At 40.4% G+C, this 19,446-nt stretch overlaps 1 protein-coding gene across 1 annotated transcript in view; it reads left to right on the forward strand.

Moving 5' to 3' along the window:
- cntn6 (contactin 6) overlaps positions 1-19,446 on the forward strand; it is a 157,569-nt gene that overhangs the window by 126,047 nt on the left and 12,076 nt on the right. The window contains exons 16-20 of the mRNA XM_083531976.1: positions 2,429-2,578; positions 3,522-3,592; positions 4,906-5,140; positions 5,752-5,867; positions 7,005-7,185. Of these exons, the coding sequence (XP_083388102.1) occupies positions 2,429-2,578; positions 3,522-3,592; positions 4,906-5,140; positions 5,752-5,867; positions 7,005-7,185 (753 nt within the window). The remainder of the gene's footprint in view (positions 1-2,428; positions 2,579-3,521; positions 3,593-4,905; positions 5,141-5,751; positions 5,868-7,004; positions 7,186-19,446) is intronic.

Below are 19,446 nucleotides of genomic sequence, written 5' to 3' on the forward strand. Positions count from 1 at the left end.
AATGTTATTGTCAAGCCATCATTCCAAAACCTTTTAACCATAAATACATTTGAGATTTGTATGTCTCTTACCAGAGACGGTTAAGAGGTGAAAAATTCCCTGAAATACATCACTTGCAAAATAAGGGTTGACAACAATATGAATATTTGTTTTTGTGTGTGGTAAATTTTCACTATATCCATGGTTCAAAACGTAAAAAAGTTTCTTAGAAGTGGACTTAAAACTTTATAATAGCACAGACTTAAGGCAGTGAGATAGATGAATAGAAGGATGTAGACTGTTCTGTTAATTTAAAATTAATGTTTTCTGTTCATTTAAAAAGTAAAATTTTTTTGGTTTATCTTTTTTACGTTATAGCACCATAGAAATAAACTTGAACTTAAACTTAATGAGGTGCATGTCAGTATAAACCTGTGGTTTAAATGTTTTGTAAACATTGGATGACTGTGGTCTTTACCAAAGTAATATTATGTATTGCAGAGCTTTTAGATTATTTTGCTGAAATTAATTTTTTATAAATATCCCACTTGAAATATTTCTTTAAATATTACTGTATAATTCTTAACCCTGCCCTTTAATAGTATTTTCTAGGAAGTCCCAAAACACTAAGCCAAATGCTAAAAATAATGTGCTGATTTGCTTAAATAAATCAAATTAACTTACACTTTTTATTTAATTAATTTTACATATGTGTACACATAAAACTATAATAACTTAGGCCCAATGTATTTTCTTAATTTGTTTTTACTGATTATTGCTTTATTATAGCATTTATGACCTATCACCACAAATTCTAGCAAATGTATTCATTAAACACTATATTAGAAACACCCTACTTTCATGCAATTATTAAATCAACCAATTGTGTGGCAACAGTGCAGTGTGGAAAATTATGCATATATGACCAGCAGGTTGAGAATCAAAATGAGGTAAAAACAAGAACATTAGTCTGTTTGACTGTGGCATGATTGTTGGTGCAGACAAGCCGGTTTAAGTATATTTGTAACTGCACTCTGATGTAATTTTCATACTCAACATCATATAGACTTTTTTTTGAATGATCCTTTAAAAAAAACATCCAGTAAATAGCAGTGGCATTTCTACAGACAAAATCACATTGTTGATAAGAGAGGTCAAAAGAGATTGGCCATAATGGTAGAGGTGTCTTGTAGTAAGAAGAAAATGTTTCAGAATACACATCAAACCTTGAAGTAGAACCCAGGTGAGTTCCACTCCTATCAGATAAAAACAACAAGCTGAGGCTGCAGTCGGCACACATTTACCAAAACTAGACAGGAGAATGTAAGAATTGTTCTTGAAGAATCTTGATTTCTGCTGAGGCAGACAAATGATTGTATTAGAATTTGGCACCAACAGTAGGAATCCATCAACCCAACCTGCATTGTGTCAAGGTGGAGGTGGTGGAGGCTGGAGACTGGGTAACATTTTGTTTACATTTTTGCTACTGTTCACTTTATGTCTCTTTACAACAGGTTAACTGGCGGAGCTATTTTGTATTTTGTGTTTTGTGTATTTGTCTTGCACTGTCCTGTGCTGTCTTGCATTGTCTTGTGTTGTCTTTGCACTGTTTGCACCAGGTTGCACACATGCACTTTATGTGGCAAGGACACTTACTAGTCCTTAGACCTGTGTTTTCTGTTGTCTGTTATTGTTGTATGTAGCACCAGGGTCCGGAAGGAACGTTGTTTCATTTAACATGTAAAATAAAAGCTTCTTGAATTCTTGACTTGACTTGGAGGCTGGTGGAGGTGGTGTAATGGTGTGCGGGAATGCTTTCTTTGTAGTTTGAGTATTATTACTGACCATGTCTGGCCCTTAATGTGAACAAATTAACCATCTTCTAATGATTACTTTCTGCATGATAATGCACCATAAGACAAAGCAAATTTCATCTTAAAACTGGTTTCATGAACATGACAATGAGTGTAATATTCTCGAGGAGTTTTTTTTAGTCACTGGATGTGAATACAATAGAACACCACTGGTGTCTAGTAGAATGGGAGATTCGCTGCATGAAAGTGCACCTGAAAATTTAATTAATGCAATAAATTAAAAATGGACCAGAATCAGTAAAGAATGTTTCCAACATCTTTTGTAGAATCCATGTTACCTTCATGTCAAATTTCACAATAATGTTATTATATTATTATTTTTTAATTAACATAGACAAAGATTAACAAATTAACAAAGATTAACACATTTTCTATCAGATGTCAGATATTCAGTATATGAAATTTTCATCTGCATATAATCCTGCTGCAATGATATTTTTCCATATTCTTAATTAATAATTTATGCATTGTATGACATAAGAATCTGTAACATCCATCAACTTGGATTTAACTTTGTTGGTTCATGTACAGAGGGCATTTATTTGTATCTCCATTCCAAATTTCTTTAATCCTAGTTCCTGATTCTGTGCCTGGACAGATGACACGGGCCACTGCAGTGGGCCTAAGGCCATGGGTTCAGTATGAGTTTAGGGTGGCAGCCGTGAACAGTGTCGGTGTGGGCGAGCCCAGTGCCCCATCTGAAGCTGTTCTCACTAAAGCAGCAGGTACTATTGTAAAATCCCTCTTAATCTCATATATTCCTCTTTCTTAACACATGACTTCATTTCTTCTTCCTGTCCTTTCTTTATCATTTTGCACTGTACCTCTCTATTTTCTTGCCTCTAGAACCCCTGAAGCTTTTTTATCCTCTTCATTTTGTCCCTTCTCCATCTCCTCTTTCCCCTCTCTTTCTCTCATTTCCTTCCGTTACTAATGTTCCAGGCCCACTGCGAGAATGCTGTTTAATTCCTTAATTAAATGTAATTTAATTCACTTGTAGAGACTCATCTCGATGGCAGATTAGCCATGGGAAATCCATGATCATTGTTTCCTGTCAGTCATTGCATTTGGCCCCAAATCACCAAATAATCTTCTCACAATTAAGACACAAATCATGCGTGCATCTATCTGATCAACAGCGGAGGAGATTTTGCTAAAATGAATGAGAGAAAGCATTGATTGTGCTTGTACTTTTTTGTTAGCTGAATAACTTTTGATATTTGTGCTTCCTGATCCTTTAGTCATTTTTTTTTTTTATCTCTTTTTATATCAGAAGGGTAAAGCTGTCATCATGTACTTTTTAATCATTTTGATGTGATACTTTAGCAAGCATGGATTTCTACTGTTATTAATTTAGCCTGTAAATGTGTGAAATCTCTACACTCAGCAACAAGCAGTAGAAAATGAAAGAATCTATATTTAGCTTGTTATGCAGAGAATGATCAGAGCTACAGGAAATAAAATACCATGTCGACTTTAACACTTAAAAGAGATGACAAAACCCCAAAGGTTTCTTTTGTTTTCCAGGTTCAACTTTAACCAAACTTAGTTCTTATCTTGAAGAAGACAAATTTATTTTGCCAGGCAACATAAGAAGAATTCTAAAAACCTTGCTGTTTGATATAATTTTTTTGTTCTTGTTGTTGATTTTTTATATTTTTTCTCAAGTTCCTGAGGTTGCTCCAGCAAATGTGAGTGGAGGTGGTGGGAACCGTGGTGAACTGGTGATTGTGTGGGAGGTAAGGATTAATGCATTACCAGTATGCAGATTTTAGAACAGATGTTGTAGTTGATCTTCAGAAACCAGTCAAACCAATTACCACTAAAAGGTATGTACTGAAATGTAAATTAATGCATATCATTATTTTCAACTTTGTTTTAAATCTCCACTACAATTATACATTGTAATATTTGTGTTCTTTACAATTGTAAAATTTTGTTACACACCAAATAGTTTTTAGATTTAGTTAGTGTCTAGTAATTGCAGTAGTTCTTGACCCAGTGAATTAATATGAGAATGTATAGCATTCACTAATAGAGACTTGCTAAGGGTGTCTTACAAAATGTAAATGTAAACACCTCTCTACCTAGGCTTTTTGTCATTTTGTATTATTTAAAGAATTAACAGTAAAAGTAACCCTCGCCAGCATAGTCATGTGGACAGAGTTTTCAGGGGGGAAAAAAATTTAATTTATTTGTTCATTCATTTTGTTTCACTACATTAAAAACTTGATAGTTTGTCAGCTACTGGATCAGTGCAGTTTAACATGGCAGTGCAGCAACACTAGCAATGTTTAATTCATTTTTTTTTTTTTTTTTTTTTATCGGGTCAAATAATAAAAAATGCTTGCACTTTTTTTGGGATGACACCATTCCTTCACAATATGTTACTGTATATAGGTTAGGGTTAGTGATTGTTATATTATATTATATTATATTATATTATATTATATTATATTATATTATATTATATTATATTATATTATATTATGTTGGCTAGTTTGAGTAAGTTTTTTCTTTTATTAGTTTTCTGACATGAATTGGATTTAATTTTAAACCTCAGCGGTAATGCCAAGATGAGCCATAATTAAAACATGGATCTGTCAATGTCACTTTTACCTGTATGCAGCGACTCCCTACAGAAATCATAATAATGATAGCGATAGAAGTTATATTAGAGAAAGGCCTTGTGTAACAAAAAAAAAAAGCTAAATGACAAAGCTTGTCAAGAGATTTTAACTATTAGCACACTGACTGCAATGCCACCTGTTCAGCTTTGTGAGGAAAGCAAGTACGATTTTAAAAACAGTGCATTTCAAATGTTTTCGGAGCTTAGATACCAGATTGCCAGAGCAGTAATCAGAGCTTTTCAGCTTATGTAGGAAGACATGACAATAGCAAGAAAAGAAATGACAAGGGACTTTTTCTTGTCATCCTCAAATTATGTAAGATGATCTCAGCTAATTACATGAATCAAGCATCTTTTCTCTGGATTTTTCTGACCATCTGGAGTTGTTACATTTTTTTTTTTTACATTCTCTTTTAACTTCAGCCTGTTCCAGAAGAACTTCAGAATGGAGAAGAATTTGGATATGTGGTTGCCTTTCGTTTACTTCGGTCCTCTGTCTGGATGCAGAGTGTGGTGCCCTCAGTAGATGCATCACGATATGTGTTCAAAAATGATAGCTTTCCTCCACTCTCACCATTTGAAGTAAAGGTGGGAGTGTACAACAGCATTGGAGAAGGTCCATATAGCCCTGTATCTGTTGTCTACTCAGCAGAGGAAGGTTGAGTAAATATTTGTCAATTCTCTTGATACAAATATACTGAAATACAAGTTAAAAGAATTATTGACTTGTGAACAAGAATTTTTAAGTTGAATTATTTAGTTAGTGTTGGTGACTCACAGATCCTTGCATTGGCTTATTGGGCACAATTCTTCTTCACAGGCTCTAAACATGATCTGGAATTAGAAGTGCATTTACAGACATTAGAATGAATGAAATGTTTAATTTTAAGGTAGCTTATAATAAAATTATTTAATTATAATTATTTTTATCAAGCCTCACTTCAGAGAAAGTAGGACTAGTGATGTAAAAAGTATTGAAACGTATTTTCACTTTTTTTATCTATAACTTTTCAAAGTGGCTATATAATGAGTGTTTATATAGAATATTTTAATATAAAATTTAAGAAAAGTATTTAAAGTTTGTATATATATAAATATTTAATGGGGTTTTATGTGTCTTGCACTAATTAGATCATTCTATCTGGTCACTTTATACTGTATACTGTACTTTTTCTATTGAGTCTATTATCAGACTTTACTATTTTCTAACAATTTGTGGTGGTCAGTTTTATTTTGGTTTATCTTTGGTCCTACTTTTTGTCTTCACAGAACCTTCTATAGCCCCAACTAAACTGTGGGCACATAGTCTTTCTTCCTCAGAGCTGCAGGTTTTCTGGGATCCCATACTGCAAAATCATAGCAAATCTAATATTTTAGGATATGAGGTAAGAATAAAGGCACCAGTTAATTAATTTATTAATTGTGTACTGTTTTTACCTTTTACAATTTTTTTTATCATAATACAATACAAAATACTACTTTTTTTTTTCTGCACAAAACTGTACTGCCATTTTAGAAAACAACAGTATTTTATTTTTCAGAGGATCAACAATAACTTATACAATCACTGTGTCAGTGACACATTGTCTTCCCTCATCTCATTGTGCATTGTTTGAAAGTAATATAGAAACAAAGAGGGTCACGAAACACCCTTATTGTTTTTTTTTATTTATTTTTTTTTATTATTGATTAAAGTCTACCTTCCTTTCAATTTTTCTTTTGATTACTTAAATATCCCCTGTATATTTCTGAAATCAGAAGAGGCCCACTGCTTGGTGTATATTTTATGTTTTCTTAGCCACTTTAGAATACAAATAGCTTGATAATGAGCTGATTAGATGAATCAGTGCATTCTTTTTTATGCAAGACTGCCCTTTGATAGATGTTTTTTATTTATTTTTTTGCCTAGGTTTTTTTGTTGATGTTGTTCTGGCTTTTGATACCAAATACCCTGTGACTATACACATCAGCTGTGGATCGCTTGAGCACTTTCAGGCTTTATTTTAAAAGTGTGCTGATTTGAAATAACATACTTGTATTATATTAAACCATGAAGAAGAAACCATGTTTTTAAGTAGGGTTGGATTGTGTATCAAATACAAGCTCCCCCTTTGACATTTCATGCTTGGCACATTCATTTCCAATATGATTTTTACAGGTTATGAAAAATGTTTTACATTTTGAATTGTTCAAGGAATAAATAGAAGCACAATTATGGAATCACTCTATCTGCCAGTGACATTCTTAATGAACACAATTTTTTAAACTTTATTCCTTATTACATGTGATGTCTTCTTATTTGGCCAATAAAAAAACCTTGCCTTTTCACTTTGCCTTTCTGACATCACCTTCATGACAAGTACAGTACGTACAGCTCAAAAGTGATGGCTAGTGAATAAAGTGTGATGTAGAGGCAGTTTAACTATTTGCCTGATTTCATTAATGTTTGACATGCTAGTATGTCTCAAATAATCATAGGTACATCAGTCTATTATCAGTCTTACATTTTTTTCTAACTATAGGTGCTTTTGTGGGAGGACGGCTCATTAGAGAGTGTAGCAATAAGGGAAAGGGTCATAAGAAGCCCTGCTCATATCACAGGCCTGAAGGGCAGCACACTGTATCTGATCTCAGTCAGAGCTCACAACAGTGGTGGAGCTGGACCTGCCAGTGCTGCCATCAACATGACTACTAAGAAACCACGTGAGTATCTCAATTCTTTTAATACAAGTAAAACTATTGCACAAAAATCTCACATGATTTTTACTTATTTCTACGTATTTCAAATATAAAATAGAATTTTGTAATTTGTATTTCATAGGGCTGATGAAAATGACTTTTTGTATTTTGTAGTTTTAAAATACTGTAAAATGTGTTGTAAGAAGTCTACATAATGACCACAAAAGGATTCGGCCTCTGATGCATACACCTTTATGAATACAGGTGCCATCAGTTGTTTTCTTAGGAATTACTTGTTTGTCATTGAGTCAGTGTTGCTGATGTAAAGTAGCCCTTTTTACCAAACACCAAGTAACTAAATAAGGATAAAATTATGAGTCATTTGCAAACTGTTAAACATTAAACTGTTGGTTACTTTAAAACTAAACTTCATCTGGAAGATCACAGGGATATGTATGTGAATATTTAATCTGTTAACTAGTTGCATATGTCATTTATTGCAGGCCAGAGAAAAGCTGTTGCTATCATTCTTTTTATAATTAACTGATTCAGTGTAACGGTAAAGGGATACAGTAGATCAAATAAACCAATTGATGGATGGTTTGTGAAGAAATTTCATGCTAAATGTATTGTTTGTATTTTTAAAATATCAAAATCCAGTAGTTACATGGTGTGGTTTTATATGGTGTGGCTGCTGTATTTTGTAGTTTATTTTGTAAAATCTTTGATGTGTCTTTGCCCAACCCTGTATATAGGTTGAGACATGGTTTAGTCTACCCAAGAGTCTTAAAGAATCGTGATCATTGTTAATAATTTAACAAATAACAGTACATTATTTATCAAAAATTTGTAATTTACAGTACCATACACTATAAACTATACAGCATATATGTATGTGGCAGCAAACACATGGATGAGCGAGTGAAAATACGCTGCTAGATTTTTCTGCCACGTGAAACTTGTCATATATATGTCATATATATATATATATACTTGTCATATATATATATATATATATATATATATATATATATATATATATATATATATATATATATATATATATATATATATACACACAGTGAGAAAAACAAGTATTTGAACACCCTGCTATTTTGCAAGTTCTCCCACTTAGGTGCATGTCCACTGTGAGAGACATAATCTAAAATAAAAAATCCAGAAATCACAATATATGATTTTTAAACTATTTATTTTTTATGATACAGCTGCAAATAAGTATTTGAACACCTGTCTATCAGCTAGAATTCTGACCCTCGAAGACCTGTTAGTCTGCCTTTAAAATGTCCACCTCCACTACATTTATTATCCTAAAGTAGATGCACCTGTTTGAGGTCGTTAGCTGCATAAAGACACCTGTCCACCCCATACAATCAGTAAGAATCCAACTACTAACATGGCCAAGACCAAAGAGCTGTCCAAAGACACTAGAGACAAAATTGTACACCTCCACAAGGCTGGAAAGGCTACGGGGAAATTGCAAAGCAGCTTGGTGAAAAAAGGTCCACTGTTGGAGTAATTAGAAAATGGAAGAAGCTAAACATGACTATCAATCTCCCTCGGACTGGGGCTCCATGCAAGATCTCACCTCGTGGGGTCTCAATGATCCTAAGGAAGGTGAGAAATCAGCCCAGAACTACACGGGAGGAGCTGGTCAATGACTTGAAAAGAGCTGGGACCACCGTTTCCAAGGTTACTGTTGGTAATACACTAAGACGTCATGGTTTGAAATCATGCATGGCACGGAAGGTTTCCCTGCTTAAACCAGCACATGTCCAGGCATGTCTTAAGTTTGCCAATGACCATTTGGATGATCCAGAGGAGTCATGGGAGAAAGTCATGTGGTCAGATGAGACCAAAATAGACCTTTTGGGTCATAATTCCACTAAACATGTTTGGAGAAAGAAGAATGCTGAGTACCATCCCAAGAACACCATCCCTACTGTGAAGCATGGGGGTGGTAGCATCATGCTTTGGCGGTGTTTTTCTGCACATGGGACAGGGCGACTGCACTGTATTAAGGAGAGGATGACCGGGGTCATGTATTGTGAGATTTTGGGGAACAACCTCCTTCCCTCAGTTAGAGCATTGAAGATGGGTTGAGGCTGGGTCTTCCAACATGACAATGACCCGAAGCACACAGCCAGGATAACCAAGGAGTGGCTCTGTAAGAAGCATATCAAGGTTCTGCCGTGGCCTAGCCAGTCTCCAGACCTAAACCCAATAGAGAATCTTTGGAGGGAACTCAAACTCGGTGTTTCTCAGCGACAGGCCAGAAACCTGACTGATCTAGAGAAAATCTGTGTGGAGGAGTGGGCCAAAATCCCTCCTGCAGTGGTGCAAACCTGGTGAAAAACCACAGGAAACGTTTGACCTCTGTAATTGCAAACAAAGGCTACTGTACCAAATATTAACATTCACTTTGTCAGGGATCCACCTGCCACGCCCCCTTTGGTGGCTCTCTATGCCTCCGCTCTCCCTAGAGCTCCAGGTAACCACGCAATTCAATTTCAATTCAATTCATTTTTATTTGTATAGCGCTTTTAACAATGAACATTGTCTCAAAGCAGCTTTACACAGATAATGCGGTGATTAAAAATGAATATGTTCTTTATGAGTAAGTTTGTCCCTGATGAGCAAGCCGGTGGCGACTGGCGACTGTGGCAAGGAAAAACTCCCCGAGATGGCATAAGGAAGAAACCTTGAGAGGAACCAGACTCAAGAGGGAACCCATCCTCATCTGGGTTACACCGAATGTCCATTTGTGGCGGGTATACAATGTTGCGGGGTGCAGTGATGATGATCAAAAGCGAAGTGTATTTCTGAGTCAGTGTAGGAGACTGTTGACATCAGTGTAGGAGACTGTTGACATCCAATCCAGGCAGGCCTGGATGAAGTGGGAAGATCCACGGGGGGGAGAGGGGCAGGAACAGTGGTCACTGGAGCCTCAGGAGCATGTTTAACTCGACCGAGAGAGAGAGAGAGAGAGAGAGAGAGAGAGAGAGAGAGAGAAGAGGGTGACAGGAAGAGAAGGATATGGATTATTAAGTGTACCTATTGTTGCATGAGAGTTAAAGTCACTGTGCAGTTTGGACTCCGGCAAGACTCGCTATAGCAGCATAACTAAAAGGGAGAACCAGAAGGCAACACAGACATGAGGGATCTCTGGGATAAGAGACGGCCCACCACACCACCATCAACAAACCTGAGTGAACACGTGAATGTGAGGGGACGACAGCGTACAAATATCCCAGTTCACCAAACACTCTATATCAATGTTCCCTCCAGATCTGAGCCTTTACCTGAGAAAAAATCTACTGATTAAAGGCTTGACTGAATAAATATGTTTTCAACCTCGACTTGAACACTGAGACTGTGTCTGAGTCCCGAACACTGATAGGAAGGCTGTTCCATAACTGCGGGGCTTTATAAGAGAAAGATCTGCCCCCTGCTGTAATCTTCATTATTGGAGGAACCAACAGATAGCCTGCACCTTTTGATCTAAGTAGGCGTGGAGGATCATACTGGTACAGAAGTTCACTCAGATACGGTGGTGCGAGACCATTAAGTGCTTTATATGTCAGTAGTAAAATTTTATAAACAATGCGAGATTTGATTGGGAGCCAGTGTAGACTGATTAATACAGGGGTGATGTGGTCATATTTCCTAGATCTAGTGAGGACTCTTGCTGCTGCATTCTGAACTAACTGAAGCTTATTTATGCACCTACTCGCACACCCAGACAGTAAAGCGTTACAGTAGTCTAATCTAGAAGTAACAAAAGCATGAACTAGTTTTTCTGCATCCTGTAACGACATCATATTTCTAATTTTAGCAATATTTCTAAGGTGAAAGAAGGCGATCCTGGTAATATTATTCACGTGAGCCTCAAAGGAAAGACTCGAGTCAATAATCACACCAAGGTCTTTGACAGCCGTACACGCTGAAACAGAAACACCATCCAGAGATGTTAGGTAATCGGAAAGTTTGCTTCTAGCTGCATGTGGTCCTAGTAAAAGTACTTCCGTCTTATCTGAGTTTAGCAGAAGAAAGTTATCGAGCATCCACTGTCTAATGTCCTTTACACATTTTTTAACATTGTTAAGCTGATCTCTCTCATCTGGCTTTGCTGAAATATATAGCTGTGTATCATCAGCATAGCAATGGAATCTAATACCATGTTTATGAATAATTTCTCCAAGAGGCAGCATATATAAAGAGAAAAGCAGAGGGCCTAAGACAGATCCTTGAGGAACACCAAACTTTACCTCAGAGAGTGTGGAGAACTCACCATTAACATCAACAAACTGATAGCGATCAGTCAAATAAGACCTGAGCCAAGAGAGAGCCGTTCCCTTTATTCCAACAACGTTCTCAAGTCTAGCAAGTAGTATAGTGTGATCAATGGTGTCAAAAGCTGCACTAAGGTCGAGCAAAACAAGTAAGGAGACAAAACCCTGATCAGAGGCCAATAACAGGTCATTTACCACCTTAACTAGCGCCGTCTCTGTGCTATGATGAGGCCGAAATCCTGACTGATACATTTCAAAAATATTATTCATAAGTAGGTGTGAGCATAACTGCTGTGCTACAACCTTTTCCAAAATTTTGGCTATGAAGGGGAGATTTGATATTGGTCTGTAGTTGGACAGCTGACATGGGTCAAGGTCAGGTTTCTTAATTAGGGGGTGGATAACTGCCAGTTTGAAGGATTTTGGTACAAAACCAGTGCTAATGGAAGAGTTTATTATTTTTAAAACAGGTTCAATTACCTCTGGAATGATCTGTTTAATGAAACTTGTAGGCAAGGGATCGAGAATGCAGGTTGATGATTTTGATGAGGAAATTAATGAAATTAAGTCATTCTCGTGAATAGGAGTAAAACTTTGTAATTGATTGTCTGTTATAATTACACTGCTGTCTACAGGGTTACTTGTAAAATAATTTGGCTTTACATTAACCGTCTGGATTTTTTGCCTGATGTTTTCAATTTTATTATTAAAAAAGTTCATGAAATCATTAGTACCTAATGATGGTGTGCATGTGAGTGCAGTGCTTTTATTCCCTGTTAATTTTGCTACCGTGCTGAATAAAAATCTAGGATTATGCTTGTTATTTTCTATGAGGGTGGAGAAATATGCTGATCTAGCAGCACTAAGAGATTTTCTATAAATTAGGAGGCTCCCCTTCCATGCTATTTGAAATACTGTTAATTTTGTTTGACGCCATTTACGTTCTAATTTTCGAGTGGTCTGTTTTAAGGTGCGTGTATGATCATTATACCACTGTGCTAATTTTTTCTCCCTGATCATTTTGGTCTTAAGGGGAGCTACATCATCTATGGTATAACGTAATGTTGATTCTAGGTGTTTAGTGGCCCAGTCGAGCTCTGCAGGGTCAGACGGAGATCTATCTAATATCGTAATTTCTGGAAGATTGTTAATAAAACGCGCTGTTGTAGCTGACGTGAAAGTACGCTTAACACGATAACGTGGTGAAGTAGTAATGCAATGACTGAGGCAAATTTTAAAAGAGATGAGATAATGGTCTGAAATAGCTTCAGACTGTGGAATTATGACTACGTTTTTTATTTTTAATCCAAATGTTAACAACAAATCGAGAGTGTGTCCACCACTATGAGTGGGTCCTATAACATTCTGATTAATTCCAACTGAATCTAGAATGGACACAACTGCTGCTCTTAAGGAGTCTTCCTGATGATCAAAATGAATGTTAAAATCACCAACAATTAATGCTTTGTCTAGAGAAGTAACTAAATTTGTGATGAAATCTGCAAATTCTATGAGAAAATCAGAGTAGGGCCCTGGGGGTCTATAAATATTAATGAGTGGAATTGTCTGACTGGACCTGCTTTCAGACACTGAATATTTTATGCTGGTGTAAAGAACTTCAAATGTTTTACATTTGTGTTTAGTCTTTTGTGTGACGCTTAGATTATTATTATAAATAGCTGCGACTCCGCCTCCTCTGCCATTTAGACGGGGTTGGTGTATGTAACTATACCCAGGAGGACTCGCTTCATTTAATGCTAAATATTCATTTGGTTTAATCCATGTTTCTGTCAAACACATTATTTTAAACTCCTGGTCGGTAATAATTTTGTTTACATTAAGCGCTTTAGACGTGAGAGATCTAATATTCAGCAATCCTATCTTTAGATCAGAGGTGCTGGCTGTGCGTTCAGTCCTATTTAATTTTATGTTAATCAGGTTACTAAAACAGACTTTCTGAGAATTCCTATATGTTGGTTTCGCTCGGGGGACAGACACAGTCTCAATTTGGTGGATCCTGAGTAACGACTCTGTGCAGCTAGCAGACGGTCGGTTTAGCCTGTCTGTCTGCTCCCTGGCCTTGGCTCTAGACAGTCACTTGTTAACTAGTGCTGTTCTGAGACTATGACCTATACTACAAGAAATGAGAGCAGCACCTTCCCGAGTGGGATGGACACCGTCCCGCCTTAACAGGCCAGCCTTGCCCTCAAAAATGCTCCAATTATTAATGAAGCCCACATTATTTTTGGAGCACCACTCGGACATCCACGCACACCTGGGGCTCATTATCAATCATGCCTCCACTTTCTCTGGAGCTCCAGGCCTAATCACGCTCAGCTGGAGCTCATCACCCGCTCCTACATAAACCCCTTATTCACACCCACTCCCCGTTGGTTATTGAATGTGTTAGGTGTTACGTACTGCTGCATGGGTTCTCTGTTGCATGCAGTATTCAATGCAATCCGTTCCATTCGGTATCTACTATCAGGTACCGGCTGCGCTTCTCCTCCCCGTGCATCTCGGATCCGTTACACTTCTCCCCCAAAGCGCACTTCGGACTCTCGCAACCAAAGGACTGCAGTGTGTGTGTGTGTGCGTGCGTGCCTGCGTGCGTGTGTGTGTGTGTGTGAGTGTCTCTCTTCCTCAATCCTGTCATTAAACCTGAGCGAGCTGCATTCCGGCTTCCGCCTCTTGTTTCACCACTCGCACCCTGACAGAATAACCAACCTCCGAAAGGGAATATAAAAAAAAGAAAAAAAAAAATTATCGGATTACCGTCGTGGACCCGGTGCGAACTGAACATCGGAGGAAGGATTCGCTCTGCCGCGCTGAAGCGGCCGCCCAGCTCCGCCCCGGGAAAACCCTGACATCCGCTGCCGTTTCACGCGGATCATGCTCGGCAGCGCCACGCCCCCTCAGTGACGTCACGGGATTCCCGGCTTGTTTCTCCGGGAAAACGGCAGAATGGAGCGGATTTTTACCGAGCGTTGGTGGATATGTGGAGTCGAATTCAGCCTCCTACATAACGGAGGGTGCAAAGATCGCGCTCCACATCTCTCTGTTGTCTGGGGAATCCCTCTCTTTAGCCAGTGAGTTGTGGAGTACAACTGGAGGCGAATTCGGCTCGTGCGCCCGGTTTATTCGGCTTCTCACCAGGGAACTAGGGATGGTCACCGCGGATCTCCACCGACTCTCTCCCGCTCCCGAGAGTACGGACCACTCCAGTGTTTCCTGGAGAGCTCTGCTCTATCCCAGGACCTCCAGGGGATCACCACCCTGCTTCAGGCCCTCCAGGATGGCACCGCTTCGCCCCAGGACCTCCAGGAGATCTCCGCCCTGCTCCAGGTCCTGCAGGACGGCTCTGCTTCACCCCCGGGCCTTAAGGAGATCCTCACCCTGCTCCAGGACCTCCAAGAGAGCACAGCTCCGCTCCAGTGTGTCCCCGAGAGCATCTCTCCGCTCCAGAGTTTCCAGGAGATCTATTTTCCGCTCCAGGGTTTCCGGGACAGCTCCGTTCCGCTCCAGAGTTTCCAGGACAGCTCCTTGCCGCTTCAGGGTTTTCAGGAGAGCTCACCTCTGCTCCAGGAGAGCTCAGCTCCGTTCCAGGATTTCCAGGAGAGCTCAGCTCCGTTCCAGGACCTTCAGGAGAGCTCAGCTCCGTTCCAGGACCTCCCGGAGAGCTCAGCTCCGCTCCAGGAGAGCTCAGCTCCGCTCCAGGAGAGCTCAGCTCCGCTCCAGGTCTCCACAGACAGCTCCTCTCTGACCCAGAGCGTCTCCGAGAGCTCCTCTTAGCTCCAGCATGTCTCCGGGAGCTCCTTTTAGCTCCAGCATGTCTTCGAGAGCTCCTCTCAGCTCCAGCATGTCTCCGAGAGCTCCTCTCAGCTCCAAGGACTCCATTCAAGCTCAATTTCGCTTCATGGATCTGCAGGACAGCTCCGTTCCACCCCAGAGTTTCCCAGAACAATCAGCTCAGCCCCAAGGCCGCGAAGGGAACGTCGTGCCCCCGCCCGGCCGCGAAGGGAACGTCGTGCCGCCGCCCGGCCGCGAAAGGGACGTCGAACAGCCACCCGGTCACAAGAGGGTTGTTGAACAGCCGCCTGGTCGCAAGGAGGTCATATCGACTCCGACCGCCTATGAAGGTGGCATGGAAACCCACGGTTCCTCAGACAGCCCCAGGTCGCTTCCAGAGCCATCCGGCAGTGAGGTGGCAGTCCCAGACTCTTCTGAGGGCGACATCACAGCCCCATGCTCTTCCGATGGGGACGTCTCGCCTCAGAGCTCCTCTCCGCTTTACAAAGTCTCCGAGAGCTCCTTTCCGCTCCACAGAGTCTCCTAGAGCTCCTTTCCGCTCCACAGCGTCTCTGAGAGCTCCTTTCCGCTCCACAGAGTCTCTGAGAGCTCCTCTCCGCTCCACAGAGTCTCCGAGAGCTCCTCTCCGCTCCACAGAGTCTCCGAGAGCTCCTCTCCGCTCCACAGAGTCTCCGAGAGCTCCTCTCCGCTCCACAGAGTCTCCGAGGGCTCCTCTCCGCTCCACAGAGTCTCTGAGACCTCCTCTCCACTCCTGCCTCCGAGCTCCTCCGATGGCGACGTCTCGCCTCCGAGCTCCTCCGGTGGTGGCGTCACTCCTCCTAGCTCCTCCGATGACGACGTCTCTCCTCCGAGCTCCTCCGAAGGCGACGTCTCTCTCCGGAGCTCCTCCGTCGGCGACGTCTCGCCCCCGGGCTCCTCCGTCGGCAGCGTCTCGCCTAAGAGCTCCTCCGAAGGCAACGTATCGCCTAAGAGCTTCTCCGACGAAGACGTCTCAGCCCCAAGTCTCCCAAAAGGCGAAGCCACATCTCCTAGACCATCTGAAGGCGAAGTCACGCCTCAGCATTCCGCTCCATGCGACGTTTCGCCTTCGGGTTCCTCTCCAGCCTAAGAAACACCTCCGTGTCCCCTTCCGGATGACGTCTTTCCTCCAGATCCCTCGGAGGATGACGAATTACTCCCAAGTTCCTCTGAAGGCGTCGTCACAGCCCCGTCACTGTGTTCCTCATCTCCGCCGTGGGCGTCACTCGGCCTCTGGACACCACCGAGGACGCTTTTCTGCTCCCGGGCCAACACTGAATGCATCACTCATTCCCCGATCTTCGCTATGGACATAGCTCCGCTCCTGACCTCCATGGTTGGCACCCCTTCGGTCCAGGTCTCCGCCGAAGGCGTCACTCCGTTCCAGGTCTCCGGGGTGGGCATCGTTACGCTCCTGTCCTCCGTGCTGGACATCGCTCCGATCCAGACCTTCCCGGTGGGCGTCAATCCGCCCCTGATTGCCGCCGAGTACGTCACTCGGCCTCAGGTCTCTGCTACAGGCAGTTCTGATCAGGTCCCTTTCGACCCTGGACAGATACCTGGGTCCTCTTCCGAGTGCCCTGGCCCTCCAGGCTTCAGTGGGTTTGGGCATCAGGTGCCGCCCCCCCCTGGGGGGGGGGGGATTAGCGGTAATGTCAGGGATCCACCTGCCACGCCCCATTTGGTGGCTCTCTATGCCTCCGCTCTCCCTAGAACTCCAGGTAACCACGCACACCAAGGGCTCATCATCAATCATGCCTCCACTCTCTCTGGAGCTCCAGGCCTAATCACGCTCAGCTGGAGCTCATCACCCGCTCCTACATAAACCCCTCATTCACACCCACTCTCCGTTGGTTATTGAATGTGTTAGGTGTTACGTACTGCTGCATGGGTTCTCTGTTGCATGCAGTACTAAATGCAATCCGTTCCATTCGGAATCTACTATCAGGTACCGGCTGCGCTTCTCCTCCCCGTGCATCTCTGTTCCGTTACACTTCTCCCCCAAAGCGCACTTCGGACTTTCGCAACCAAAGGACTGCAGTGTGTGTGTGTGAGTGTGCGTGCGCGCCTGCGTGCGTGTGTGTGAGTGAGTGTCTCTCTTCCTCAATCCTGTCATTAAATCTGAGCGAGCTGCATTCCGGCTTCCGCCTCTTGTTTCACCACTCGCACCCTGACGGACTTTCTCAGGTGTTCAAATACTTATTTGCAGCGTATCATACAAATAAATAGTAAAAAAATCATACATTGTGATTCCTGGATTTTTTTTTTAGATTATGTCTCTCACAGTGGACATGCACCTACGATGACAATTTCAGACCCCTCCATGATTTCTAAGTGGGAGAACTTGCAAAATAGCAGGGTGTTCAAATACTTATTTTCCTCACTGTATATATATATATATATATATATATATATATATATATATATATATATATATATATATATATATATGTATAATATATATATATATATATATAGAGAGATAGATAGATAGATAGATAGATAGATAGATAGATAGATAGATAGATAGATAGATATACACACACACACATAACACATATGTATATATATATATATATATTTGTGTGTGTGTGTGTGTGTGTGTGTGTGTGTGTGTGTGTGTGTGTGTGATGCATCACGTGATGTGTGTTTTTCTACAGTCTAATATAAAGCAAGACTTTTCTACTAGACGGTGTCTAATAAATGTGCGCTGTGTATACACTTTCCTCCCACTACTCTAGTTGTAGTGGATGCTGAAATTATTAAAGCGGGCGACTGTTCATTAGCATACTGTTACTGTTCTTGATAAATATGTTGCAAAGAGAGACAAATGCAGTGGGGTTTAGTCATTTATACTGCCGACATCTTTTATGTGTCATTTGATAAATGTGTCTCTAAAGCATTGTTTGTGCTAATATCTCTTCACGTTTTTTCATTCATTCATCTTCAGTAACTACCTCACTGCAATGGTCCTGGTGCCTATACAGAAACTCTGCGCAAAAGGCGAAAAAAACAACTTTTCTTTTGCTTAGATATTCACACCTAGTGACAATCCAGAGTAACCAATAGCCCGGAGGTGGTGGTTGGGGGGGGGGGGGTACCTTAAAAAAAAGGAAAACCTTTTGTTAGCAACTGCATCTATAATGGAGTAATTATGTAGTGAACTAATTTCTTAACCAATTATTTATTTAAGCATACAAATCTCTACAGATAACAGAGCTATTTTTGCTAATATTCCATTAAAATAATGCAAAAAATACTAGTGAAAAAATAATCAGTGGAATTATCATACTGAATTGATAGGATCATCCATCTTTCAATGACATATACATGTAGACTTCATTTAAGCCTCAAGCATATTTAAATTGAACTAGGGTCTTATCAGATAAACTCAAATGTCTCAGTGGAAAAAAATAAGAAATTGATTTATTTGTACAGCTTAGGAATTGTTCTTATGTGTATTGTGTTATAAAACAGAGAGAAAGCATAGGCTGCTAAAACTATTCAACTAAATTCACATATTGGCAAATATTAGAGATATATTGATACAATATGGAGACAATAGTAGAAATGGTTTTGTATTACTTAGAAACTCTTCCTTTGTTTTACTCAATTATCAAGTGAGTGAGCACAATTGAAATACTTTCAGCCCTCTTCCTTTTTTATTTAAACCAGAAATGTTGTGTCACATTACTTACTGGACAATTACACTAGATATAATTATAGTCTTAATTTCTAGGCTGTGTGTATGTCCTGAACCTATGAAATAATTGATAATATATACAGTGTATAACAGTATATGGACACTGTTTACTGCATAATTGCATAGCTATAAAACATTTGTTACATGCAATAATTGCTATTGTATATTGTAAAATAAATGCTATCTTGGGCTGGCGTTCTAACGGAAACAGCAGAGGTTGGTACCCAAGTACACAGTAAAATACAGTCAGCTGGGTGGATAAGAGACCCAAAGAGTTCTGGGTGTACTCTGCCAACAGCAGGGCTTAGTCCTTCTAGTTGTAAGCACACTCTAGGTTTGACTATTCCATCTGCCCATTGGCCAGAGACTGTTATAGGGAGATTATACTAAATCTTACCCTATTTCTTTTTTTTTTTTCTACACAAAGTCGACCCCATTTGCTGC

The sequence above is a fragment of the Silurus aristotelis genome (genome assembly GCF_946808225.1).
Source record: "Silurus aristotelis genome assembly, chromosome: 2".
Classification (NCBI taxonomy): Eukaryota; Metazoa; Chordata; class Actinopteri; order Siluriformes; family Siluridae; genus Silurus; species Silurus aristotelis.